Source organism: Daphnia magna, linkage group LG5 (assembly GCF_020631705.1).
Source record: "Daphnia magna isolate NIES linkage group LG5, ASM2063170v1.1, whole genome shotgun sequence".
NCBI classification, from domain to species: Eukaryota; Metazoa; Arthropoda; class Branchiopoda; order Diplostraca; family Daphniidae; genus Daphnia; species Daphnia magna.
Genome location: NC_059186.1, coordinates 8,129,583 through 8,155,911, shown reverse-complemented (window position 1 = coordinate 8,155,911; position 26,329 = coordinate 8,129,583). Strand labels below are relative to the sequence as shown.

The 26,329-nt window shown below is 39.3% G+C and overlaps 2 protein-coding genes and 1 long non-coding RNA gene across 20 annotated transcripts; 1 reads left to right on the top strand and 2 right to left on the bottom strand.

Annotated features, from left to right (window-relative positions):
• Positions 1-545: 545 nt before the first annotated feature.
• On the bottom strand, positions 546-11,015 carry LOC116933568. 15 transcript variants are annotated; one of them, XR_006647088.1, is made up of 17 exons: positions 10,738-11,015; positions 7,226-7,387; positions 7,012-7,156; positions 5,937-6,955; positions 5,673-5,875; positions 4,800-5,558; positions 4,417-4,705; positions 4,148-4,348; positions 3,933-4,047; positions 2,791-3,869; positions 2,026-2,200; positions 1,840-1,961; positions 1,446-1,774; positions 1,314-1,385; positions 1,164-1,250; positions 1,023-1,103; positions 546-920 (listed from the first exon to the last, which is right to left on the bottom strand). It is a non-coding gene; the product is annotated as an uncharacterized LOC116933568 (long non-coding RNA). The 15 variants fall into 15 exon arrangements; XR_006647087.1 differs by lacking the exon at positions 10,738-11,015 and adding an exon at positions 7,988-8,040 and having other exon boundaries at positions 7,226-7,912; XR_006647083.1 differs by lacking the exon at positions 10,738-11,015 and having other exon boundaries at positions 4,800-4,921; positions 5,050-5,558; positions 7,226-8,039.
• Positions 11,016-11,158: 143 nt separating this feature from the next.
• On the top strand, positions 11,159-14,900 carry LOC116933567 (exostosin-3). Of its 2 annotated transcripts, XM_045174422.1 has the most exons (11): positions 11,159-11,333; positions 11,390-13,079; positions 13,155-13,277; positions 13,342-13,435; positions 13,505-13,635; positions 13,702-13,827; positions 13,890-14,017; positions 14,090-14,214; positions 14,283-14,431; positions 14,500-14,604; positions 14,676-14,900. In XM_045174422.1, exons 2-11 carry the CDS (start codon positions 11,460-11,462, stop codon positions 14,778-14,780), a joined length of 2,706 nt encoding a protein of 901 aa, XP_045030357.1. In that variant the 5' UTR covers positions 11,159-11,333; positions 11,390-11,459; the 3' UTR covers positions 14,781-14,900. The 2 variants fall into 2 exon arrangements, with proteins under 2 accessions (XP_045030357.1, XP_045030356.1); XM_045174421.1 differs by lacking the exon at positions 11,159-11,333 and having other exon boundaries at positions 11,340-13,079.
• Positions 14,901-14,948: 48 nt separating this feature from the next.
• Positions 14,949-24,972, bottom strand: LOC116922756 (trichohyalin). 3 transcript variants are annotated; one of them, XM_032929154.2, is made up of 38 exons: positions 24,664-24,972; positions 23,836-24,001; positions 23,624-23,746; positions 23,458-23,545; positions 23,283-23,386; positions 22,986-23,217; positions 22,795-22,902; positions 22,417-22,689; positions 22,206-22,339; positions 21,772-22,135; positions 21,584-21,703; positions 21,438-21,525; positions 21,236-21,348; positions 20,849-21,163; positions 20,272-20,784; positions 19,964-20,183; positions 19,753-19,892; positions 19,556-19,681; positions 19,220-19,390; positions 18,977-19,114; positions 18,796-18,909; positions 18,539-18,707; positions 18,347-18,473; positions 18,169-18,283; positions 17,928-18,095; positions 17,749-17,861; positions 17,536-17,679; positions 17,375-17,471; positions 17,138-17,305; positions 16,924-17,079; positions 16,493-16,859; positions 16,272-16,410; positions 16,047-16,200; positions 15,884-15,987; positions 15,648-15,804; positions 15,435-15,577; positions 15,217-15,370; positions 14,949-15,144 (listed from the first exon to the last, which is right to left on the bottom strand). In XM_032929154.2, the coding sequence occupies exons 2-38, from the start codon at positions 23,916-23,918 to the stop codon at positions 15,076-15,078; spliced, it is 6,111 nt and encodes a 2,036-aa protein (XP_032785045.2). In that variant the 5' UTR covers positions 23,919-24,001; positions 24,664-24,972; the 3' UTR covers positions 14,949-15,075. The 3 variants fall into 3 exon arrangements, with proteins under 3 accessions (XP_032785045.2, XP_032785046.2, XP_032785047.2); XM_032929155.2 differs by having other exon boundaries at positions 23,633-23,746; XM_032929156.2 differs by lacking the exon at positions 19,220-19,390.
• Between the last annotated feature and the right edge of the window lie 1,357 nt (positions 24,973-26,329).

Below are 26,329 nucleotides of genomic sequence, written 5' to 3'. Positions count from 1 at the left end.
TTTTTCCTTTTCTTTGCCAAGTGATTGCATTCAACAGTGAAATGGAAGAAAGAAAAAAATTTAAATTTATTCACTGGTGATTCACCAACTGAAATCTATTAAAATAAGTATTCTTGTGATGGCTGGACTTAAATTATAATAGGTTGGGAAAACAAATAATCTAAGTTTATCTTTGATATGGATAAAGTGAACTAAGGTGAAATGAAATAAACAGAAAAACTAAATTAAAATTGTAATTGTTTTTATTGTCCCACCTCCTCCCAACAATTCCACCACTATTTTACATAACAGAATAAATATAGATACAATTATATACACAAACATTCATACACTTAACTAAATTAACCCGTTGGCTGCCAGGCCACGCAACCCGTAGGTTGCTTAAACTACAGTTACTACGCATCGCGTCATAAGGATCGCGAACAAGGTGGGACTTGTCCGAAGACAAGTCCGGGCTGACATGGTGACGGAATCCGTTACAGGGAATGCACACCCTCAGGAATCCGCCACCGCATCGACAAAGAGAAGTCCCTACTGGTGCATTGCCTAAGGCGCCTTGCGGCGAAGGCCATTGCGGCCGGTCCCTACAAGCTACAACAAAAATGGGACGCAAACGGGGTGGCAGCCAACGGGTTAACTTAACAATTACAATGCAAAATAAAACAATACCAGAGCGACGATCCACGGTGAATTCCCTTGTAAAGGGTGAAGGAGAAGCCGGCGACAAGGTGATGGCGTAGACAAAGACGGCGAAAACGACGAGACGGAGATGAAGGCGAAGACGACCAAGACAACGAGACGGAGATGAAGGCGAAGACGACCAAGACGACGAGACGGAGATGAAGGCGAAGACGTCAACGAAGACAGCGATGAGGTGAAGTCGTAGCCAACAACGACAGGAAGACGAAGAAAATGTAGTTCTAAATAGATTATTAAATGAGGCAAAAAAAAAAAAGAAGTAAGTGATTTTGAGCGGAAAATGGCATTTGTCTGAAAAACGATTAAAAAGACAAAGAACTTACGCGTTTGGTTCACTGGGGGCGAAACTCCCGAAATTGTCAAAACGGCAGTGTTGTACCGAAAGAAAATTAATATTTGCAGTCCTATCACAGAAGTTTTTCTTAAAACACAACAATGCTCCAAAACGTAGAAACTTAAAATACCAAAAAATGGAGTTGTTGTTAAACCCTATCCATGTGAGCTGGCTAAGTAACGGTGAGAAGAACCGCAGGATAAAAAATGAAGATTTTCTGTTTACAGAACAAAGATTTATTAAAGATGAGAAATCCAGATAATCCACCAAACTAAAATACCATGGAAAGGTAATGATGATGAACGTTATTCAATGTTGGCATTCAGCAGACTAAGATGAGAGGAAGAGAAGCCTGTGTAGAGAAAATTATTACAGATGTGTGTAGTGGAAGATAAATAATTTTTTAAAATACCACAATGAAGAGCTGAAGGGTATGGATGATGGTTAACTAATCAGAGAAACTTGGAAATCTGGATACCTGGGATGCTGAAGGCTGATGGTTAGCAACAAAAGTAGATGAAGACTGTCGTTGACTGGTGAGAGAACACATCCCTAAGCTTAAACGAATGGCTTGAGGTCCATTAACAGTACTTGAACTGGATGGTGATCTTCATGTAAGCAATAATTGTCTTCTTAAAGTGTCAGGATCACTTGTGGTACATTGATAGCAGGAATGCAGGCTACTGGTTCAGCAGCTGGCATAGCTGACAAGGCGCAACACCCCCACATACAAAAAGCAATCTATTTCAAGGGTTTCCTTTTCAATACATACCTAACGTAGCAATACTGAATAGATAACAACATACCGTAAAATTTTTGACGAAAAATCCTTTGAAACACATAACAGGGTAACGTAACAAACACCCATTTAACTTGTGACTCATAATCTTCATCATAGACGCACATCAACGCCATCTAGAGTTTCCGTCTAGCACCCAGAATTATATTTTACTTTGAATCTTGAAATAAGTACAATACTTGCTTTGGAGTACTTGAATTTTGCTAATCTCTGATAGCTGAATTCCAATTTTAGGCATAACATCCTTGAATATCAACTACTAGTTGCAGCACGAAACGCTAAACATTTGTAGGTAAAACTTTCGTAGCTCGTAGGACCAGCCTGCAGTGTTGAAAGCAAGAAAAACACGGAATAATAGCTACCAAACCCTAAAGCATGCGAGAAAAGTATTTGAAATCGTTAGAACAATACAGCTCGTAACTTTTTGCAGATTGTCACGAAAATTTTCCGGAAGTAACCGGAAGTAGCCAATATCTCCGGAAATTGTGATCCCATAAAAAAAACGAGTAGGATTTTCACAATTCTTATTAAATTTGGGTTGGGAATGACTTGTTTTTAGCCAAAAGTCGGATTTGACCAAAATCGCGATTTTTCATGAGTTCAGGAAAATTTGCGATTTTTGGCAATTTTCGGGTATTTTGAGCTGACCCATGGAGTTGACCCCATATTTGACGAGGATCACGAAATGCTAATCTTTTTTTCTGACAGACCGACAGATAAGGAGTTATTTGGCATTTTAAAACCCGAAGTAAAACCGGAAGTTGAAATTCCGGAAACAAAAAAAAAAGATTTTTGTTCTCCTTTAAATGGTTAACAAGATTTTGATATTTGTAAAAGTAAACTATTGTTAATAAAAGCTATGCGGGGTTTTTAAAGTTCTAAAAGTACAATTTCAGTTATGACACCTAAATAGACTTGAATTGAAAAATCATACATTTAACACAATTAAACCACTTACTTCCTTGGTATTTACTGAAAACCTGCAACCGAAATATGGCAGTACTTGTCAAGACAATGTTTTGGGTTCTACTAGTATCTGGCTGGATGCAACTAGACTGCGCAAGGCTCTTTCAATGGTTCGTCTGCTCACGAACTGTCCCACATGCGTGAATGGAAATGCCATGAGAAATTAGTTTTATACTTCAATAACCCTCCACTTATCCATCTATTGGTATTGTTCATGGTTTAATCAACAAGTATCATCAATCAATTCCCCTGAAAAGTGAATAACACCTCTGGCTTTTAAGATAAAAATTGGGTGCCACTGCTAAACGCCATCTGCCAGTTCAAAGCACAGAATCATAGGGCAAAGCAAAGGAAAGAGTCCATCCATGAAACTGTCATGCGACGCTTCCCTTTGCAGTACCTTTTCGCTTACCAAAGACTTCAAAGCTCTTCTTCACTTTTAGAAGCCTACGTACCCTTTCCGACAGTCATACTTTATGGTACAAATCTGAATAGATCTTAACCTTTTGCGAACAAACACATTTTCTGAATGTTCAATTTCAGGAAATGGCATAACGCATCAAATGACCTTACGCTTGTTTTGGACGACCTCCGAGCGTTCCAAAAGAATTAGATAAACAATTAGGCGAAAAAGAGTAGTTCTACAAGGGAGAGAAACAACAACCAACCTAGCTACACATTAAAATGTTTAATTTGTTCGACGAAAAACAAATGCACCCATTATTTCCAACAAGTGTGCATGAATATTTAAGGAATAGTCAACAAGTCATCACGTGAACTCCTCTTAAGAAGCGGGTTAGGAGATTTTCACGAAATGACAAAGCTGATTGATTTTTCAATTTCAAAAGTCTATGCTGAATACACTGTTTATAATATTTCCCATATAAATCTGGCCAATGATACAACTCCGTATCCGTGTCCTATGAAGAGTGCGGAAATCATTTGCCTACGCAACGTTCGTAAATAAAATTATTCCCACTCCGTTTTCCCGGGTTGTTTCACCGTCAGGTCATACAAGACTCTGGAAATTCCTGACACAGATAAGACGGTTTCAACCATCTTGTCTACAACCTAACAAGCGGTATCCATGTTTACAGCAAGATCAGTTTTAAAAAGGTACCACTTTTTACGTACCTCTTGGGGCAAATGGGTATCAGGAATTGTAGGAAGTCCAGTCGTAAAATCCTGTGAAAGAAATGGTCGAAAAACGACTGATCGTTGGCATGATGGAATGCGTTGACTCGAATCGCTACAAAGGTGAAAAGGGATAAGACGATTGCCATCTGGGCTAGCTTCTTATAGCAATCCGAATCTCCTAATATTTTATTTGCCAAATAAAATCCGCTTACCTCAAAGTCGCCAAAATGTTACTCGTTAAGTAGGTAGATGTAACGTTTGTCACGCACAGCCTTTCTGAATATGTAGCAAACACGATCGACATTATGGCACACACGCGCCATTAAGCGGGCGTAGGTAGCTAGATCATTCCAGTTTGGTTGTGTCTGATCAGAGCTCAGTGCTACGCAGTAGCTATAAGTTCGGCAATCTTCCTGCAAGGAAGAGAAAACTCTTTATAAAATTCCGCCAACAAAACGTCTAACTTGCGAAGCTCTTGTACCTGAACACCGACGGCGCAAATAGGCAGTAGCGTGGCAACATACTGGTTGCGACTGGACAGTTCTTCCAGAAGAATACGCTCTTCTTCCGACGTCGCGATTTCAATCCGATTGAGCAAGGCATGTTTCTTCGCTGCCATGTTGGCATAATCGACCATCAGACGAATCAACACTTGCGTCTCACCGAAATCAGCTTCCATGAAAGGTTCTTCGGCGCTAATGATTCGAATTAACACACCCCACGAAGAAGCCATATGCAAAGTGGACTCAATTAATTCCGGCCTCAAAGTACTATTAAAGTATTAATATTTTCTTATATGATGACAGACAATAAAGTCTAAAACAAGCACAAAAAAAGAAAAAAAAAGAAAGAGGAGGTTAATACCTTGTCCGAGAAGTAGATTATCCCAAGTGAGATTTAAATTATTAGCCGTTCTATCTGCCACTTAGACAAACGTATCGCACAAAACCACCAAGTTCGGCGACCATGCACGTTGGTGGAACCATCTTAGAAAGACAAACTTGCTTTAACAATCTAAAACAATTCGAAACATCAAATCTGATCGCTGGTATGAAGAAGAAATGAGAAGCCACTGTCTGTAAAAGAACTCGGTCATAGAATAAAAATTATAAACCGTAGAATTTGAGATGTGACAGGGCGATGTACTGTATCAATTAATCTCAATCAATCGCGTTCAGTATCAGCAATTGCGGAAATAATATGACGCGAAGATTTTGCGTTGCAACGTAACCCTTCTGCAACATTTTCTACGGTCTGACATGTTAAATACTGCTGTGAAATAATTTGAATAATAAAAATTTGATATAAAACAGAATTGGTTACCTAAATCATCAAACCATCCTTAACTACGACCGGCTATAAAAGGATTATGATCGAGCGACTTTATCTTACCTCGGTCAATCCAACATGACGACAAGAACACGTCAAAGGTAAAACCCTTTGGCTTGACTTTTAAGTGACGAGCAATAAAATTAGTCGCCGTGTGTGACTGCCCAGTTCAAATGAGTTTTGGGAATAACTATCTCGGGACTCTAGAACGTTCTGACATCCTGTAGTCACATTCAATCGTGTTGCTTTATCCATACGGCAACGCATGACTTTGAAATACCACCCTTTTTCTTCCTTGAGGATGAAAACAAAAAGAAAAAATGTGCTAGACATTCTTCAAACTGTCATCGGTGGCCTATAAAACAATTCCTGATCGAGCGGATTCATTGGATATCGATAGTAACTCACCTGTAAACGGTGGTTCCGATCGAAGCCACGAATCTCTTCTCCCAAGATTATCGTCGAAAAAATTATGTCTAGCAATGGATGCCAATCGGGCAAACAAGGACAGTTGCTTCTCGTTTTCCGTCGCCTGATTCACTTTAGTGCTTCTTGTAGCATATATCCGTTTTGTATCCTGTGGCATCCCAATACCATTTTTCTTTTGGCTCCTGTAAATCCAACATTAATTACTGTTCTGCCTTTCCACTCTTTTAACCTAAGACATTTTACCTCAATCAACATCCAGATCAAATAACTCGACCACTGCCTACTTTGCATCATTTAATGAGCGACGTGAATCTCCAAACAATCAACCCGTTATGGCTACCTTGGATCTACGCAGGAGGTAAATTCATTAGACTGCAATGTTATCAAACGTCAAGTGATCTATCGTAGAAGAAATAGTAAATGAACGAAGATCTAGATATCTTCCAGGAGGTTATTTGACCTAAGATATTATACAATTATCGTGACTGGTAACAACAAACAAATTCTACGCTGATAATCGAATTTAAGTTCAAGAGCAAAATACATCTTACTTTCAATTTAATAAATAATGTTTTTGAATTGACTAGTTTGTTTAGAAAATTATCTAAGATTGTTAGTTTCAACAACAACAAAAAACGAAACTAATAAAAACTCGGTAATTCAATCTATCAGTCTCACGTCGACTATTCGGTGTAGACCTAATGGTAGTGGTATTGAATCTACGACGAATTACACGGAATGTTGATAATACAAGTGTTTTTTTAGTTTGTAACCAATTTACAACAATTTAAACAAAAACAACAGAACATACTAAATCTTTAACTTAAATTAATCATTTACTTTTCAAAGAAATACAAACTTTTCAGCAAAGCAATGCCAAATGTGTTGGTCGATGGTCAAAATCCAACGGTGATCCATTTCTATTTGACAGTACACATGAAGTATTTGTGATTTTTTTAGTTTTTAACTTCAAAACCATAAACTTATCAAAATTTGGTCGTCACCGTCCAGTCTGGAACTTGGTTTACCTGACCTAAAGTGACCTATGTCCAAATGTCCAAACTAAGAAGAAAAAAAAAAACCTTTTTATCGCCGCTAGATAGAGAACAGTAAGATTTCGCTGTTTTAACACGAGTTTTTTCGACATCCGTTAACGCTCGTTGCTTGGTCAACTAGAAACCGGGTTTTATTACTCACTACTTTTAAGGAAAGCAGCTATTTTTTTTCACTTCTGTGTTGCTCAATCTAATCTGCAAAATAATCTAAAGGATTACTTATTAGTCAAATGGTTAATTTAAACCTACTTACTAGTACATACCATTTTCTGTTTTGCTAGCTCCAACACAGTAATTTAAAGGATCTTCTTGTAATACTTGTATGAATTCAAATGAGCTGCTATGCTTAAGTTTGTTCTCATCTAAACAAACAATTGGTGTGCATAATCATGAGTCAAGAATGAAAACCTGGGGTAATAATAATTAAATAATATTTGAAGCAGAGAAAGTTTTGATATTGTTTCACATACAGCTCACCTATTCAAGGTGAAGATTACACCTAGTTATGTGAGGTTACATATGCATTGCATATGTAACCTCACATAACTTAATTAATTAATTAATTAACATTATGCAAGTATCCAACAAAAAAACAACACCGAATGAATGAATTGAATGGAATCACCTAATCCATTAAATCTATTTAAAAAATAAGAACAGCCTAGTTTAATTAGTAGAGTTCAGAAAATCAAAATCACTTAATTAATTCCATGAATTGGAAAATTTCAACCAGAATTTAACAGCCCTGGAGATAAAGGCATCTTTGGGTCCATTTTGGGGAGAAAAACAATAGTCCCACTGACAAAAAGAGATGGTAATGGATGTCACAAGTAATACAAAACCCAAATTCTCTTGCATGAAATTCTGGCAATAATATGCTCAAAGACAAAGAACTTAAAACATCAAAAGTAGGTTGTACTTCCTAAAAAAAAGAACAGTCAACATGCTTTATGCATTGTAAGGCAATAGTAGTAGAAGTATTTGGACTGGCAAATCTTGCTTAGGTTGACAACTCATGTGCTAATTAAAAAAATTTCAACACTTATTTGACATAGGAACATGCTTTTTCGCATAAAGTGGGACTAGTAAAACAAATTCTTTAGTGAGAACAGAGAAAAAGGGCCCTTTTTGCAACAAAGATTCGGTTTCAAGGGCTTCTACCGTCTGTTACAGCACGTAAATCATCCGAGAAACAGAAAACGTTATTCAACATTGAATGCTCACAGTTCCAATATAGACTCATGGCAGTTCATCGCAGACTGTTGAGTGTTGCCCATAGTCCATATTAGCATTAGTGTTGGCGACTATCTAAATTTTTTAACGATATATCGATATTTTTAGATAAATGTTAGATAGTCGATATTTTTAGATATATCGTTGTATCGATACTTTCCAAGTAGTTTTTCCGATACTCAATAGATGGCGTATTGTCAAAAACAAAAAATTAAGAAAAGATCCATACCCATCGCTGGATTTAAACTCTTAACCTTTGTCATGCCATTGCTGTCTTCATCCACAGAGCTATTAAGACGATAAACAAATGTGTCATGCAAAGAACAATCATTTTGTTACCGAATATCGATACAAATTGCACAATACAAATCTGAACTGATCATCGTCTGCTTTTCTTAAGACTAAACAGTATGTTACAAAGCTAGTTTTATCTATATTTTATCGAATTTTACATCAAATTTTTTGTATTTTTCATGCTAAACGAAAAAATTAAGACGATTTCTAATTGCAAAATAGTCCAAACACAAAGAACACAAAAAAAAAAATGTTAATACCCCATACGAAATAAAAGATGTGGATGGAGTGAGATTTGAACTTCGATATTCTGAATCCCAAATACTGTATGATACCACAGAGCTATAGTTGCCTGCAATATTATTTAGTTTATGCTACATTTAAAGTAAACTATATGAACGACAATCGATATAATTTTCCAAATAGAAAATCAAATAGAAAATAGTAAAAGTCAAACCTTCAAATTATCAACGATTACCACTGTAAAATCACCATTTTCTCAGACTAATGTGCAATAAAAAAGTTATGTTAGTTATTGGGATCGAACACGGATCCTTGTTGTCATGAGCTTCTTCTCATACCACTATGCCAATCAAATTGGTAACTGCTATGTAAGTCAAAAAGAATTGACTGTTGTTGGTTAGTATCGATACAAAATGCAGACGAAAATCTAAAATTATCGTCGTCTGCAACACTATATTTGGCTGGATAGTAAATTTGTTTACTATTGATATCAGGGTTGCCACAGCAATGACTAATTCTTTTAAAATTAAATTAATTACTAATTCAAATTACAATAAGAAACATTAGAATTAAAAAAATATAGGTCTGTTATGCAATAGCTTTAGAAAATCCCGTCAAAAATCATTTAAGCAAGCTTTTCCCAACAATAAAATCGTTGAAAAACGTTCTTCGTTGAGGTTTGAACCCAATACCTCTGCATCGGTAGCCTTGCATTATGCCACTGTGCCAATACTCTGTATGTTTTGTATAGCACAACAATGACGTTGTTGTTGTTGGGTAGTATCGATACAAATTGCAGACGAAAATCTAAAATTATCGTCGTCTGTAACACTATATTTGGCTGGATAGCAAATTTGTTTAATATTGATAGATATCAGGGTTGCCACCGCAATTACTAATTCTTTTTAAATTAAATTAATGACTAATTCAAATTACAATAAGAAACATTATAATTCAAAAAGTATAGGTCTCTTGCGCAACCGATTTCTAAAATCCCATCAAAAAATATTTAAGCAAGCTTTTCCTAACAATAAAAACGCTGAAAAACATACTTTGTTCAGGTTAGAACCCAATACCTCTAAATCGCTAGCCTTGTATTATACCACTGTGCCAATACTCTGTAAACATTACTCAGCACAATAATGATTTTATTGTTGTTGGGTTGTATCGATACAAATTGCAGACGAAAATCTAAAATTATCGTGGTCTGCAACACTATATTTGGCTAGATAGCAAATTTGTTTAATATTGATATCAGGGTTGCCACCGCAATTACTAATTCTTTTAAAATTAAATTAATTACTAATTCAAAGTACAATAAAAAACATTAGAATTAAAAAAATATAGTTCTGTTATGCAACCGATTTAGAAAGTTTGTCAAAAATAATTTAGGCTAGCTTTTCCCTACAACAAAACCGCTGAAAAAGTTTCTTTTGTTAGGTTTGAACCCACTACTTTAGTATCACTAGACTTGTATTATACCACTGCGCCAGTAGTCTATAGAAAACTTTCAGCATAAAAAAGATTAATTGCTGTTGGGTAGTATCGATACAAATTGTAAACAAAAATCTAATCTTTCCGTCGTCTGCTAGCTTTCAAATGCGTTAAAAATGTATTTTCAAGAGCCAATCATCAAGAAAAAATATACAGTCGCTTCTGGATTTGAACTCCGAACTTTTTGTTCACAGACCAACTCGTTAACCTTAGCGCTACTTCATATTACATTATTACAAATTCTCGCCGTGATAACTCACGATTGTTGACGACTATCGATGCAAATTAGAAAAAACTGCTATTTTTTTGTTTTACTGTTTAAGGCTTGTTAGTATTACCGTGATTACCACAACTCACAATCACTTCTGCATATAATTTTTAAATATTATGTTAACCGTGTTTTATATATTTATACAATCATGTACGCAGTATATTTTTTGGCCAGTAGATGGGGATAATTAGATACTTTATCGATAATCGTATCGTTATCTAAAAGTGGGCGTAGATAATTTGTATCTAACCAAATTAGATAATCGCCAACACTAATTAGCATACTTTAACTAAGACAACAAAGCGTGGCACCACGATGGAATGGCGGCTCTCAGTTTCCCTAATGGCCAGTTACCCGTTTCATTTCTAAGTACAAAGAAATACCCATTTCGTTTAAACAATTTTTCGAATTCCTATTCGAACATCTACCTCAGCAACTAGCTTAAGATATTTACCTTCCTTTTGAGTATTCCAAGGTGACTTTCTTCAAAACAATTCTCAGTTCTACACAAGCCATTTTCTTAGGTTTCAGCTTACGAATGAAACAGTACACTCGCCTGTCGCATTCATAAATATGTGCCCCCTCCGAATGGCGGGAAAACTTTAGTACCTCTGCCCTCTGCCAATGTATTAATGGAGAAAGAAAAAGGTTTTCCCGCCATTCGGATTTGGAGGGTGGTACATATTTATGGAGGCGAGTGTACGTACATTTCGAAAGATAACACGCAGGCAACAGCTATCAGCTGGATACTCAAAAAAGGAGCCATCTAGTGACGACCGAAGGTTGTCTGTCGCGCCAGTAGGTTTCAATAGGGCCGTACCGTGGCCGGACCCTAGTTGTAACGTTGCCTATGTTTTATATTCAGTGTTTTTATTAAATTGTATGTTGGTTTGTTTATGATTTAGAAACTTAACTATGGCGCCGTATGATTTTATTCACCTGTTATTTGTATCAACTGTGGAACTATGAATTAAACTAACCAAGTCATTTTAGTTTTCCAAGACCGCGACGTTAGCTAGAAGAGACCTCTTTAATTTACACTGATCGTTGGTAATACTTTCTGTAAAAACAACACTTGATTCTGATTGTAATTCTCATATTTTGAGGACTCCAAACATGGTTTATCTAAACTAAAGCATCATTAGAAGCTGGTTTTCCGTAGAGCCCTCAAGAAGTATGGAAACTTTCGAATTTCGTCCGATCCTATCGGGTCTTCCCTACCAGAAAAGCAACCGTGACGGAAGTTTTTGTCATTGGCTTTCTACCATTCGACTGTCTCGTATAATTTTGTGTATATTGGTGGTTCTAGTCATCGTCCCTATCATAACTCATTATTATTTGTCCGATGTGGGAAGTGAACAATCCAAATCATTCCATTCCAGAAACAAACTTGACCTTCCAGATGATCTGGGTTCAATCAAAGCCAGTGAAGTGAAAATCCGTATTGAAGAAATGTTGAGGATTAAAATGTCAGTCAACAATGAACTACGCGATTTGGAAGCCAAAAGGCAGAAGCTGCAAAGCGAAATTTCTTCTTTAGGAATGAAGATTGAAGAGCTAAAAAATGAAGCTGGAAGAAAGGTAATTGACCTTGATCGCATCAAACTGTCAATCAGTCAAGCAGAAGTTGCTCACTTGGAAATCCTTGAAAGAAATCAGCCTGAACTTAGATTACCTGCTAAGTTGGAACCCAATCCTTTGATTGACATTCTTCCAATGCCAAATCATGATGTTGAATCAAACTGCAGCATTTATTCTTGCATTGATTTCTCAAGGTGCTCCCTTGTGTCAAATTTCCCTGTCTATGTTTATCCTTTTAATGGAGAAGGATATGAAGAACGGATATCAGCTTCATTGTCGCAAACATTAAACTACAATCCCCATATAACATCTAATGCTCAAGAAGCCTGTCTTTTTATCTACGTTAACTCTTCTCCAGAATCAGAATTACGAAAAAATCTACAAAATTTATCCCATTGGGCTGGCGATGGTCGCAATCACATTATTTTTCACATTGGCTTTTTTCCGAAAGAAATGCCATCTTTGATTTCTCATGCTGTCAATGAAAACTCTACTTTTGGAAGAGCTATGATTGTTCAGTCAGTGTTTCACACATACCGACCTCATTTCGACCTGCTCGTTCCCCCGTTACTTGGACCTCCTGGAAGTGATGTTTGGTATGACTTGCCATCTCTAACGCCTGCCAGACGGCGATACCTACTGTCTTACAGTGGTCACCTGCAAAGCTCCTCTGAAGTCCAAAAAACGTTAGAACAGCTAACAGCATCTAGTACCAGCGATGAGTTTTACTTCGAATTTCAATGTTTTCACCCAAAAAACGAATCGGATAGTTCCTTATGCGGCACCGTTCAGACAAGATCTGCCGTTTTACAACAGTCGACGTTTGTTTTGATTCCCTTACCTCATACCGATCTTACCTCATTGGCTGTTCAGTTGAGACTGTACGAGGCTTTAAAATATGGGTCGATTCCCATCATGGTTGGGAACCACAATGCCAAATTTCTCCTTCCGTATGAGGATGTGATTGACTGGAACCGTGCAATCATTAAACTGCCAACGTCGAGGTTACCCGAGTTGCATTTCTATATTCGGGCCGTGACAGACCGCGATATTCTTGCTATGCGACGTCAAGGGCGTGTTTTGTGGGAAAAATATTTCGGTTCTATTCAAAGCATTGTTGATAGCGTTATAGCCGTCTTCCGTCACAGGATTGGCATACCACCACCAGCTATTCTCGATGAGCCATCACCGTCTGTCTTCAACGAAACTTTTGTGGTACGATTCAGATTTACGTTGTAGATGCCAAAATCAAAATAGGCTGTAAAAATATTTGTCTTCATTCAATTTCAGCCTTTGAAGACTGAAGCTGCCATTCAAGATATAAATGGAGACCTAGACGAAAATCTGGGACCCATAGAGCCAGCTTATCCATCGCCGAAATTTCAGCGCAATCTGACGTTTTCGCTTCTGCATGTAAACTTGTACAGAAGTTCTATAAGGTGGAATTACAACATCATCTTGTGGCACTATTCTTTAGGGATACGAGATGTGGAATACATGGACCCACCCTTTTCATCTGTTTCCGCAAACACCGTACGATCCCGTGATGCCTTCAGACGCTAAATTTATTGGTAATCGGTTACAACTCATTTTCGTTATTTTTCATAACATTTGTTACTATCCAAACCACTGCTATTTAGGATCTGGTCTTGGATTTCGCCCCATCGCTGGTGGGAGCGGTGGTTCTGGCAAAGAGTTCAGCGAGAACCTAGGTGGTAATATACCACGCGAACAGTTCACAATCGTCATTCTCACATACGAACGAGAACAAGTATTCATCCGAATCGATATGTAAGCTACTGTACCATATTAATGTCCTGTCTGTGTGTGTTTTAAGGTGCTGATAGAATCCGTTGCCCGATTGAATGGATTGCCTTATCTCCACAAAGTTGTGGTCGTTTGGAACTCCCCTAGACCTCCGTCTCCCGATCTTAAATGGCCAGAAATCGGAGTTGAAGTTCATGTAAATATTTACAGCATGCCCGTTGAAAAGAATGAAATGAATTAAGCATCGTTTCCTCGTAGGTTATCCGCACTTTGAAAAACAGTCTTAATAATCGATTTTTACCGTACGACGTGATCGAAACTGAAGCTGTTTTATCGGTGGACGATGATGCCCATTTGAGACATGATGAAATAATTTTTGGATTCAGGTATAGCAATCCTCTCGTTGAATCAGCATTTCCATTTTCATATTATACTAATCGTCCTTCAAAATCCTCTAGAGTATGGCGTGAGCAGCGTGATAAAGTGGTGGGTTTTCCCGGCCGGTTTCATGCTTGGGATTTAGAACACAAAAACTGGGCATACAATTCCAACTATTCGTGCGAACTGTCCATGATTTTAACAGGTTTGTCTTAATTCGTGTAGTGCGACGTAAAACCAAAAAGTTTAACTTTTTCGTCCTTTTGATAATAGGTGCAGCCTTCTACCACAAGTACTACAATTATCTCTATAGTCTCGTTATGCCACAGGCTATTAGAGATAAAGTAGATGAATTTATGAATTGTGAAGATATAGCCATGAATTTCTTAGTTTCACACATCACTAGACAGCCCCCAGTCAAGGTAGGATTGATCGTATCTCAACAGCACACGATTTTTAAATGTTATCCTCAATCTGAACTGTGATGTAGGTAACATCCCGTTGGACCTTCCGTTGCCCGGGATGCCCTGTATCGCTCTCTGAAGATGAAACGCATTTTCAAGAGAGGCATAAATGTATAAACTTTTTTGTAAAGGTAAATTTTTATTATTCCCTGCCCTGCCCAAAACGTGAAGATACCTAAAAATTCTTATCGTGCATTTGTAGGTGTACGGCTATATGCCCTTACTCAACACACAGTTCCGAGTAGACTCGGTTTTGTTTAAAACGCGGATACCACATGACAAACAAAAGTGTTTCAAATTTATTTAACTGGAAAGCTTAAACAATTTTAATGGAGGCCACTCATACCAATTATTTTCATTCGTGTTGTAAAACCATTCACCATGAGTCATTCTTGTTCATGAATACAATGCAAATTACATTACCTAAGCTACAAATGAATGAGTCAAATGCATAAAAATCGGCCCCGTTAACTGATTGGTTTTTAAATGAATGTATTGTGTTGATGAATTACATCGAAAAACATTTTCTCTGGTGATTCCTCGACTCCTGCAAATGTTGCGTGGACCAACTGTCACTTTCAAAAGCCAGGCTGATGTCAAGTTCACACATCAGTTTCTACCGAGCTTTGGCTGCGCAGCATACCACTTCGAGACGGTGTAGCACGACTTGACTGTTAGTTCAATATTTAATTTTGCCAATCTTCAAAATATAGCACAGAATTCTTTAGACATCATTTTCGTACCGAAATGGGGGTGGTTCCTCTACTTGATCCAGGTGCAGACAAATTGGTAAGACTAGGGGGTCGCTGGAGCGGTCTGTCGCTAACGCTTACACTAAGCGAGTCTTTGGATGGGGTGTACCTGTCTCGGCTTTCAGTGGAATCTGATCTCTCCATACTGTAAATTAATTGTAAAGCTCAGCGATTGTAAACGTTGAAACTTGATTGCCTTTTAACCTAACCTGCTCGTCCGAGAAGATGAACCCTTCTTAAACATTCCAGTGAGTTTATCTTTGACAGTTTTCTTTTCCTTCTTCCGATCTGGGTCCTTATCCAAACTTAGATCTGATCCGCTAGGAGCCACGGAAACGCTCGGTATCAGAGCCTTATAAATGTTGTTATGAAATAAAGATTTATTTTTTTTTTTTGTTGTTTTCCCTTTTGATTAAATGTACCTGTATTCCTGCGTTCACCAGCAGATTGGCCGTGCCCGTATCTTCAATGCTACGTGATTTAGTGAGTTGTTTGATTTTTCCCATTAGACTTCTCTTTTTCTTAGTTTCTGGAGTAGCAATGACAGCAGATTCGCTGCGGGTAGAGTCTGTGGATTGTCTGCGTGAAAATAAGTGTTAAAATTTGCTCTTTGGTGATTTATTTATTTATTTTTTTTTTTGGCAAGCAGTACGATTACCTGTCAAGACTTAGATCGCGATCAACTGTACGGCTGCGATACGATGCGTATGGTGGTTCGTCATCCATATAACTATTGGAAGCATATGAACTAGAAGATGTGGTCTACAAAAATATCAGTCAATTAGACTTGAAAGTGTTTGATATAGAAAACATTTCAGCACCTCAATGTCTTTGAAATTTTGACTTTGCTCCAAGGACAAGGCCCGGCGGTAAACCGGGGCGCGTTTTGTTATGGAAGGCGCAGGAGTAATGCTTTCTCCATTGTTATTTGAAGTGGAAGTCGTTCCCATGTCACCAGGTGCGTTCGACATTGCTCTGAAAGAAAACAACATTTTTTACTTAACTGTCCTGTTAAAGAAATTCAATCTGTTCGGGAAAAGTTCTACCTTCTAAACATTGTAGTGCGTTTACTGCTGTCGTCACTTTCCCGTTGCTGAAGTCTTTTCACATCTTCACTGCATTTGTTGATTAACTTAAGCGTGGTGACAAATTCCTCGCGTATTTTCTCCTGACGCACGTCTTTGTCTATACATTAGCAAGTTTTTGTTTGTTTTGTTTAATTACAATAGGGTATAGACCAAAAACAATTATGTTATTTGAAACTAGCCTCTTTTGACACCGGTTGGCAATTCTCCAGACAGGGATTCACCCATGGCCAATGGACACAAGTCCTTCATTTTTTGAATTTCTGCAATAAGTTGGCCAACGCGCCGTTCGGTGTCCGCGTCAGCTTTACGTGAATCAACGATGCTCTTTTTCGTATCGTCCCGTTCCTTCTCCACTCGTTCTTTATCGCGACGTAATTTTTCGCATGACGTACGCAGTTTGGCGTGCGCGTCACGCAGTTCTAGCAAGTCACTTTGTAGTTCGGTCACCTTTTTGCGGATTTCTACTTGTTCTTCTTCGTTCGCTCTCTTCTGCTGTTCGAGTCGACGCCGTGATTCAAGGCGTTCACGATCACGTTCTTTCTCGACCTATAAAGACGATTTCTTTAGTAGTACGTGAAACAATCAAACGGGATGGCTTTGGTTTATGTACTTCGAGTAACGTTTGTCGCAAATCCCGAGCCAAAGTAGATGACTCTTGAATTAAACGCTGTTGTTCTTCTCGCTCTTTCTGCCAAGCAAGTTCCAGGCGAGTTCGAGTGCCTGTTATACGGCTACGTCCCATCGCCATGATTCTGTCTTCTTCAAGCTAAGAAACGATAATCCAACAATCTCTGACGTGCGTAAATCGTATTAATAATAGTTACTTCATTGATTTTGGTTTGTAATTCAGAAATTTTGATCTCCTTTGCCGATTTTTCGTTGATATATTCAGTTTTGATACGCGAAGTTTCTGTGCGTGCCTCGTTCAGTTCATCCTCGAGACTTGTAATCTGCGCATGGAACTCCTCAATGCGAGTTAAAGTTTCTTCCATCTATTCGAATAATAATAAGAAGTATGTCTCGTATTTCAGCATACAATGGAAGAGATTCATTGATTGTACCTCACGAGAACGAGCGGCTTCTGATCCAGACTTCGTCTTCTTGCTGGGATCAGACTTTAATTCCGAAATCATGCGTTGCGCACCATCGAGCATTTCTCTATTGACAGAAAAAGCACGATGATTAGATAAAGTTTGAAAGAGAGTGTTCGGGAGGTTATTACCTAAACGTGTCTCTCTCACGTCTGGCCTTCTCAAGTTGCATCTGAGTAGCCTGAGTTTCTTCTTGCAGCAGTGCAATTTTATTGTCACTACGCATTTTAGCGTGCGTCATCTCCGAGCGATGGGCTTTCTCTTCCTGGGCCAACCTTTGATTACAAAAGATATTATGGTAATCACAAAAATCGAAAATCGATTCTGTGAAAACATTTGCTGACCTGTTACGAAGTTCGCGCATTTCGCGGTCGTGCTCCGACGAATCGTACGTCATGCTCCTCTGAATTTTGGTTACTTTATCAAAGTCTTCGAGTTTCCTTCGTAGCTCATCGTTCTAAAAACGTAAATTTTTGAAATGCAGGGATATTTTAAAGGTAAGAACAGCATAAAAATAAACAACCTCTCGCCTGATGTTGTCTATATGGTTTCTGTGCATTTCCTCGTCCCGCTTAACCTTTTCCAGCTGCTGATTTTTCTCTTCGATAATGTCTTTGAGTCGACTTCGTTCAATATACCAATTTTCTCCGGAATGGCGCAGTTCTTTTTCTTCCAACTCTTTTACCTTTTCCTGCAATGTCACAGTTGTGTGCGTATTATTTTTGAAATCAAATACAACAGTGAAAACCACAAGTCTGAATTACTTGCATATCTAGTTTCTCTTTAATCCACGTATCTTGGCGCAAGTTGAATGTCTCTCTAAGGGTCCGCAATTCTCCTTCGACGGTGTCATGTTCTTTTTTAAGAGAAAGATACTCCCTAACGTAATAGAGAAATGAGTGCCTTTGTGCAATTTGAGATTTTGAAAAGGAAAAGGAATACCTCTCGATATTTTGTTTGTCCATGACAAGTTTGGCTTTGATCACTAGATAATCCTCCTCGAGCAGGTCGTATTTGGCTGTTAAATCTTCGTATTCTTGATGTTCTTTTTCAAGTTCGAGTTCCAGTTCTAAGTAGGAAAAATCCATTTTAATAAAAACTAAAATATTGTTGCAGTATTTCATGAAAGAAAACCTCTTGAACGGGTGTCTTGATTTTTAAGTTCTTCAAATCTTTCAAGAGCTGCTTTTAGTTCTATCTCTGTCCTTTTGACACGCTCCCTCAATCCCATTACTTCGTCATCCTTTTCGCGCATCTCGCCTTCGTACTCTTTCTCCACTCGATCTTTCTTTTTTCGCTCCGCCTGTCGTAAATTAACCGTAGAAGACGAAAACAAAATCGTTAGTCCAGAAACTGCAAATCACTTGGCAAGCTGGCACAGCTGACGTCACCTTGATTTCGACTTCCAAGTCTGTTGCCCGACCTATCAACTGGTCACGTTCTTTGCGCCAATCTGCTTCCAGGCGCTGAATTCTTTCGTTCAGCCCCTTCTTGTCCATCTCGGCCTGATTCAACAGATAAGCCAATCACGTGACGTTGGGGGAATCATATAGGACACAATTTTCAGGTTACCCTCGTCAATTTTTGCTCCAAATCTTCAGCTTTCGTTTTGAAATTGACTGTTTCTTCTTTGGCCAATTTGATTTCCCGTTCACTTTTCTTTAACGCAGCGTCGACAGCTTTCTTGACTTCATCTTTGAGACTTGCATCCTTCGAACAAAGAATTAATCGTTAGCGAGCAGTCGGACCGAAATCAACCGGTTTGTCTCTAGGAATCGTGAGGAAGGAGGGAAAGAGAGAATGAAAGAGGTGCACCAGATCTTTGATCTTCTTGTCTTTAACCACGATAGAGGATTCCAACTCGTCCATCTTAATTCGCAAATCGCTCGCCTGTTTCTTCAGCTCATCGCGTTCTTTCAGCCAATTGAGCGACAGTTCTTTATGCGCAGCCTCCGTTTGCCGTGCTTTTGCTCGCTCTTCTTCCATCTACTCACGTCAACGACAGGGACGAGTTGGGGTGACAGAAGGAGGACAAAGATGTAGCCAAGAGAAAGAAGAATAAAAGAAAGAAGTCGATCAAAAGAAGATTCACTTGACAATTGAAAGTTAGAGGCGTAGGTTCTGAAGTGGTTTTTCGTCGGACATTATTACCTCTCTTTCCACATCTGCGATACGTTCGTTGTTGTCTTTCAAAGTTCTTTCCATTTTTCTGTTTTTGTCTTCAGACTCTTTGACCTTCTTTTCCAACTCGGAAAGGCGGTTATCTCTTTCCGTTAACTGTAATGCCGACAGAGTTTCATTAGCACTCGGAACTTTAATCAACAGACATCGCTGCATTGCGCATTTACCTCTTTTTGTAATTTATGTTTTTCTTGTTTGACCTGGTGAAGCGTATCAAGATCAACAAAATCTCCCGACTGCATCTTGGCTGTCATTTCCGCTTTTTCTTTTTCCAGTTTATCGCATTTTTCTTGCAAAATTTGGTTGGCTGTTTGGTTTTTTTTTGTTTGTGAGAAAGTCAGACACATTCGAATGAAAACATGGTAGTGTTAACCTCACCTGAACTGTTGCTATTCGCTTTCCTTACGTCTGCTTCTAATTTGGTAATCTTTTCATCAAGTTTTTTCTTATCGTGTTGCAGGTTCTCCCTTTGTTCACGTTCCTCCTTAAGATTTTTGGTTAATTCGGCAATCTTTTTAGTGTCAGAAGGTAACGGCTGGCCAGCGCCAGTCTTCGCCAACAAGTCGGTGAATTCAATTTCCAATTCTTCAACCATTTTCTGTTGGAAAAGAAAAACAAAAAAGGCGTTATTAGAAATCGAATTGAAGCGACGCAAAGTGTAGGTTAAGAAGTGCATTTGCACGAACTTTGAGCTGAATTTTGGTCATTGTATCGCTAGGTTTTTTGGGGGTCCGTTTGACAGCGGCCATTCTAGTCTCCATTCGATGATGAAGATTCTCATTTTCCTTTTCCATGTGCTGCAGCCGGAGAGTAAGCGAATTGATCTGCTCCTCTTTGCTTTTGAGGTCGCGTTCCAGGATCTCTTTCTCCCGTTTGAGAACACTCGACTCCGGGTTTATGGATGACGTCGATAACCGCGTTCCACGATCACTGGCACGGCCCAGTCGAGGCGATTTTTCGAGCTCAATATGCTGTTTGTGGTTCGTTGCTTCGGTTAATTTCTTCTCCATGGCTTGAATACGTTCTTCCAATTCCAGTTTATCTAAAAGCAACTTCTCTGCATCCGTTGGCGGAGCTTTCCGGGAGACACGCAGATGCAGTCTACGATTTTCGGCCGTCATTTTCTCGTTTTCTGCTTCCAGATCGACCGTCTTCGAACGCAAAATGCCTGCCTCTTGCTCGACGAGTTGCAGTTGTCTCTGCGACAACAATATTTGATCAGTAACTCATACGTTTTTTTCGGTTCATTGAACACTCAATCACCTTCAAATCTAAAGCAGATTCACTGGACTCGAGAGAACGACTTCTCTGCACCACCACTTTGCCCTTGTTTTTCTCAGCTTGCGTCAGCGCTTCGTTCAAATGTTCGATTTCTTTGTCCTTTTCCATCAGCTCAGTTTTGAGCTTGTTTAGTTCTTCAGAAGTGGGTTTAGTAGCATGCGAACGGGCGTCAGCTGCTTTTTCGGCGGATGTCGTTGGTTTGGATTTGACTTGTTCTTGGAGCTCCAAAACTTCCTTACTCAGACGATCATTTTCACCTTCAATGTCTTCCATTTTACGTCTCAACACAGCCGTCTCCTACAGTTTAATGTTTTTATTTATTTTTTTTATTTTTCGTGAAAAGTTTTGATTTCGAAAAGTTCAAGTAACCTGCTCGTTCAGTTCTAGTTGCAGCCGAAGTTCAGAAAGGCTAAGGTCATCAACATCACCTGAAATTCCCTCGTCTTTATCAACTGAACTGTCTGGCGTGTTTCTTCTACTACCTTATGTCACATTTAAAAAAAATATATATATATTAAATAAAAGGTATCTAGAATATGAATCTTTCGAATTCAAAAACACGTTATTTTACCTTTCTTCATTGCCATTTTTTTCAATTGCATGACCAAAGATTCGTTCTCTTCTTCAACACGACTTAGCTTCTTCCTCAACGACTGCGCCTGGGATGAGAAAACGCATTTCGCAAATGAGAAAGAAACAAAAAATGATCAACGATACCTCCTCTTCAGCGAACTTGAGCTGTTCACGAAGATCTGCTTCTCTTTCGTGTGAATCTTGGAGATCTCTTTGTAGCTGAGACACGTCTTCTGTTGACTTTGACAAGGCCCCATTCGCCCCCTGTTGAAGCAAATTCCATGTCTGAAAATGAGAATTCATTCCAATCTATTTATGATCAAAAGCTGAACCTCCAAACTTCTGCTTTTGCTTAGCACAGGTCCTGACAACGGTGCATCTTTGCCTCCAGCTCGGATTTGGGACTGCAGTTTTTGCACCTCTCTTTGAGACTGGGCCAGTTGCTCTCGAGTTTGATTCAGTTCCTGTTCCAGCTGTGAAATCTGGTCCTGTCCTTTACTCGGAATGGAACTCGTGACGGAAGGATTACTGCCGTTACGGAGCTCCTGATTCTGTGATTCAAGTTGGTGTTTGTCAGTCTCCAATTGTTCCATTCGGCGTTCTGCCTTCCGCAACTTGAACTGCAGGATGCGACAATTTTTCGCCGTCTGTTCCAGGTCTTTTTTCAGGTCTCGGTATTCATCCGCCTGGTCCTCTCTTATTCGTTCAAAATCGAAAATGTACAAGAGTCTAAACTCTGTTTCAAAAAAAAAAAATCTACATTTACCTGAAGTTATCTTGCAGTTCGTCCATTTCGTCCACCATTTGTCTCATATCTTTCTTAAGTTCTTCATTCTCCTCCATCAGTTCTTCGATGAGAGCCTCCGCCGCTGCCGATTTGGCCCGTATTTCTTCCATAGCCTGAAGTTGGAATGCAATCGGAAGCCAAGTGTTAATCATTTCATTGCGTTTAATAGGCTGGGCGAGAATAGGCAGACCTTGTGCGTCTGTGCCGATGAAGGACGAGATTCCAACTCGCGTTCCAGCTCGGTGACACGCAGCTCTGCCGATCGCTTATCGTCCATCAAATCTTCGTTGGTGGTTTCCAATTCCCGGATCCTTTGCTGCAATCTCATACTCTCAGATCCAGTGCCGCCGTTCATCCCAATACTCCGGAATTTTTTATTCGACAGTTCGTCTTTTTCGCGTTCCAGACGCTCGCATCGCGCCCTGTACTTGTCGATTTCTTTTTTCATGCTATTCACTTGATCCTGGATGCATCGAGAATAAATGTTACGTCATTTGGATTCACAAAGGACATCCACATTTAATAAATTAACATTAATTAACATATGAAGATATTTTTTTGGGCGCACCTGCAGTTCGTCGAAATTTGTTTCTACGAGAGTGGTTTCGGTTGTCTCAGTGGTTTCGGTGATGTCAGTTCCAGCAAAGCTATTGGCATCATCATCCGATCCCCGAGACTAAAAAAAAAACAAAACAAAATAAATCAATAAATCAAAATGAAATTAGCGGAATAGATAGCAGCAATGATTCGTGTTTGAACCTTGATATTGGAACGTTTGACCTCCAAGATGAATTGGACATCTGGGCTGTTGTAGTTGCTATCGCTCGGTACTTCTTTCAACGAATGAATCTGAACGCGCTTCTTTCGAAGTTTTTCGCTTTCATCGCCCGAGCTTCCCCGTCGGCTGGGCTCGAACTCGCCACTACTTTTCGCTATTGCGCTAGCTCCTGAAGGATCTTGGAGAGCTGCCGAGGATCTGTGTTTAGTTAACCTAAACAAAAATTCAATAAATAAATAATAGGGACTTTTTGTTGTTGTTGTTGTTGTTGCATTTACCTAGAAAACGCTGATCCGGCTATTGATGAATAAATACTGCCGTAATCCTTGGATTTTTCCGATTCTTTTTCATTTTTAGAGCTTCTGGCATCGCCTTGCGCTTCCTGTGAATCAAATCAAGGGGAAAATGGTAAGAACGAACATATCAGTTCGCTCGTATAGCAAGTCAATCTACGTCTCTTAGTAGCGGGATTTCCGTTGTGTTCCTTCGGCTCAAAGCTACCGATTCTCGCGAGCGGACGGGGACGACAGGTGTCGGGATACTTCAAGAGAAACCAAACAAACATGCCAAAAAAAGAATACTCAAATGATTTGTTGCCGTTGATGCACTCGTTTTGTACTTGTCAAACTTTGAATCGTCGAGGCTGTCTACGGAGCCAGAACGGTCTTCTCTACGTATTGAGCTAGAAGAGGATTCTGCACTCTCTTTGCGGTTCGTGGAATTCGAATGCTCCTTGTATTCGCTAAAAAGCAAAACAATAAAGCCACAAATGAAAATATAAAAGAATTGGCTTTTAGGAACACTCGTCGTTTGAATTGGGTTATTTATTACCGAAAGCATCGCTTGCACCGGGTAGGCCACCGAACTTGCGGATGGAAACCCAACGGGCAGAGCGGATCGGCCACTTTAGGCATTTTTATTTATATCCTTGGGCCCCTGTTTTTTTTTTGGTGCTGCAACCTTTCGTATCAGAAACGCGCTTCTTCGGTTAACACGCCTTTGCCAATCAGCCGACATCAGGCATTGCAACGTTAGAAAAAATGAAGAAAACAAAATAAAAACATTTGTATAAATATTAGCATAGATACGGAAAGCAATTCAATGACGATGCCTATCGCTTCAATCTATTTCAAACGAGTTGGGATTTCTTCTTTATTTCTTTAAATGGAGTTGGTTGATGAAAAGTAAACGACTATTAATTAGTGACGTGTTAACAGCCACTAGACGATATCGTAAATGACAAGGGGAGGATCTTAGACGGTAAACGACACTCGATAGTGGAATGTCTCTTTTTGTTTTGTTTTCTAAATTTCAAAATGGCTTCTTTCGTGTACCCCCCTTTAGACTTATCAATATAAAATTGGCTAATGAAAGAGAGCTAAACTAATCTAATCTACCCACATGCAAATCCAATTGCCAAATGACTTCAGACGCTACATTTGTGGAAATTGCCGTTCAACTACGAATTCCGCTTGTTTTGGAAAGCGAATTGTTGATTTTAAAAAAATTGCGCAACGAAAAGGGCAAAATGTCCCACAGATGGCGCGACACAATTCCGGTTGGCCCCCACGCTTCAACTTTTCCCCGTGAATCTCGGTCCTCCGTCAAACAAATTTTTCAATTCTTTTTTGGTTTTGTTTCTTCAGTGGTTTCTCATACCTTCCGACTCCATCCTATTGGCCACGTCAATCCATTTGTCTGAACAAGATTCTATCCCAAAGTTGTACAGTCAACGTTCAAACAAAAAATACAAAACAGCCAAGCGGTTAGCAGCACTTCACTGGAGCCTCAAATCAACTGTGCACAACGAGAATTCCGCGCACTATCCGAACAGCAATGCGTTCAAAAAACCAAAACAAAAAGAAGAGTTCTTGTCTTGTAGACGTTTGTGAATTGTGCAGTCAAAAGTCGATCACTAGATGCAACACAACCATTACTACACCGGTGCTAGCGAACACTGTCTGTTGAAAGTAACCGAGCAGTCCGACATGGCACGCACTTTTTCTATGTTTAGCCCGGGCTGCTGGCAGGCGCCACAGACCCCGACCGAGAGAATCAGCCATTCGGGTTGGTGGATATTTTCGTTCTGCCGTCGACACGACGCGCGTCCTCTTCGCTCTTTATTATCTTCCAATACTCTTCTGTTACACACACCCCCCCCCCCCCTTTAGTAAAGGAGGAAACAAAACAAAAAAAAAAGAAAGGGAAAAAATTCTTATGGCGTTTATATGCGTACACGCTCAATAGACGAGGCCAGCTCTTTATTTATGGCTAGTTTGGCACACAACAACAATTGCTTTACTTTCAATTTGTTTTTTTTTAAATCTCGCTTAACATGTTCCGCCAATGACGTGATACTACGAGGATCGCACTTTTACAAAGGCTTATGAATATTGACGCTTACTGTGCCATCAAAAAATAGGCGTCAAAGTGAAACGATAAATCTTCGGGACGTGTCAGTACGGGGTGTCGGGATTTCGAATGATTTTGTCACCTTTTAAATGTCGCACGCACCCTCTAGCGGTAGCCGGTAACTAGCGTTTATAGCCGAACTGTTTCCCATTTGCTTTAGGACGACCTTTGGTTTGACGACGGAATGCTGGAACACGAAAACCAGCAAAGATCGGCACATGCAAAACAACCGTAAAGCCTTGGCTGGTCGACTGCTGTACACGCAAGCTTTGAATTCCGGCCGTTGCATAACTGCTGTCTGCGCATGTTTTCCTTTTGCAATGGCTAAGTGAAACTATGTAGCCCAATCATTTTCGTGCGATAAGAAACGAGACGGGCTTCCGGGAATTCGGGATGGCAAAGAGCAATCCAATCAACATATTTGAGCCGCCCTTTTTTTCCAAAACCAATTGATTTAACACCTTGAAAATTGTACTTACATTGGTGATTAGAATTTGATTAGAGATCAAATCAAAATTACTGGATGGCCCTTTTTTGTTTTGTTTTTTGTTTTCTTCGCAAACCAGAGCAGTCCCAACATGATTGGATGGTGTACTCCCCGAGCCTTCGGGGATATTCGAGGAAAGGGCGTGGAACACGATGTCCATTTGGCGAGTTCTCTCTTATTCATTTTCATTTGTTTTTACTTTGCAATCTCCGACTTGGCTTTGATTACGAAATTTGAAAAAAAAAAAAATAAAATAAATTATAATTACTTAATAAATTCCTAGCCAAATTTACGTCAATCCGTCTTACGTGTTGGTTCATTTTGGATGCACCGTCTTTTGTTTTTTTCTTCTGGTCGAAACATTTTGTTTGTTTTGTTTAGCATTTCGCAAAGGAGATGGAAATGAAGTTTGCTCGACAGTTAAAT

Bases quoted from the DNA above. Each gene is read 5' to 3' on its own strand.
- LOC116922756 (XM_032929154.2), bottom strand. From the start codon at position 23,918: ATGCCTAAAGTGGCCGATCCGCTCTGCCCGTTGGGTTTCCATCCGCAA. The intron at 16,201-16,271 runs GTAGAACTTTTC...GTTTTCTTTCAG, and splicing joins CGCACTACAATGTTTAGAAG to AGCAATGTCGAACGCACCTG. The intron at 15,145-15,216 runs GTACGAAAATGA...TTGAACTAACAG, and splicing joins GAGGAACCACCCCCATTTCG to TCAAGTCGTGCTACACCGTC.
- LOC116933567 (XM_045174422.1), top strand. From the start codon at position 11,460: ATGGAAACTTTCGAATTTCGTCCGATCCTATCGGGTCTTCCCTACCAG. The intron at 13,080-13,154 runs GTACGATTCAGA...ATTCAATTTCAG, and splicing joins TCTTCAACGAAACTTTTGTG to CCTTTGAAGACTGAAGCTGC. The intron at 13,436-13,504 runs GTAATCGGTTAC...ACTGCTATTTAG, and splicing joins TTCAGACGCTAAATTTATTG to GATCTGGTCTTGGATTTCGC.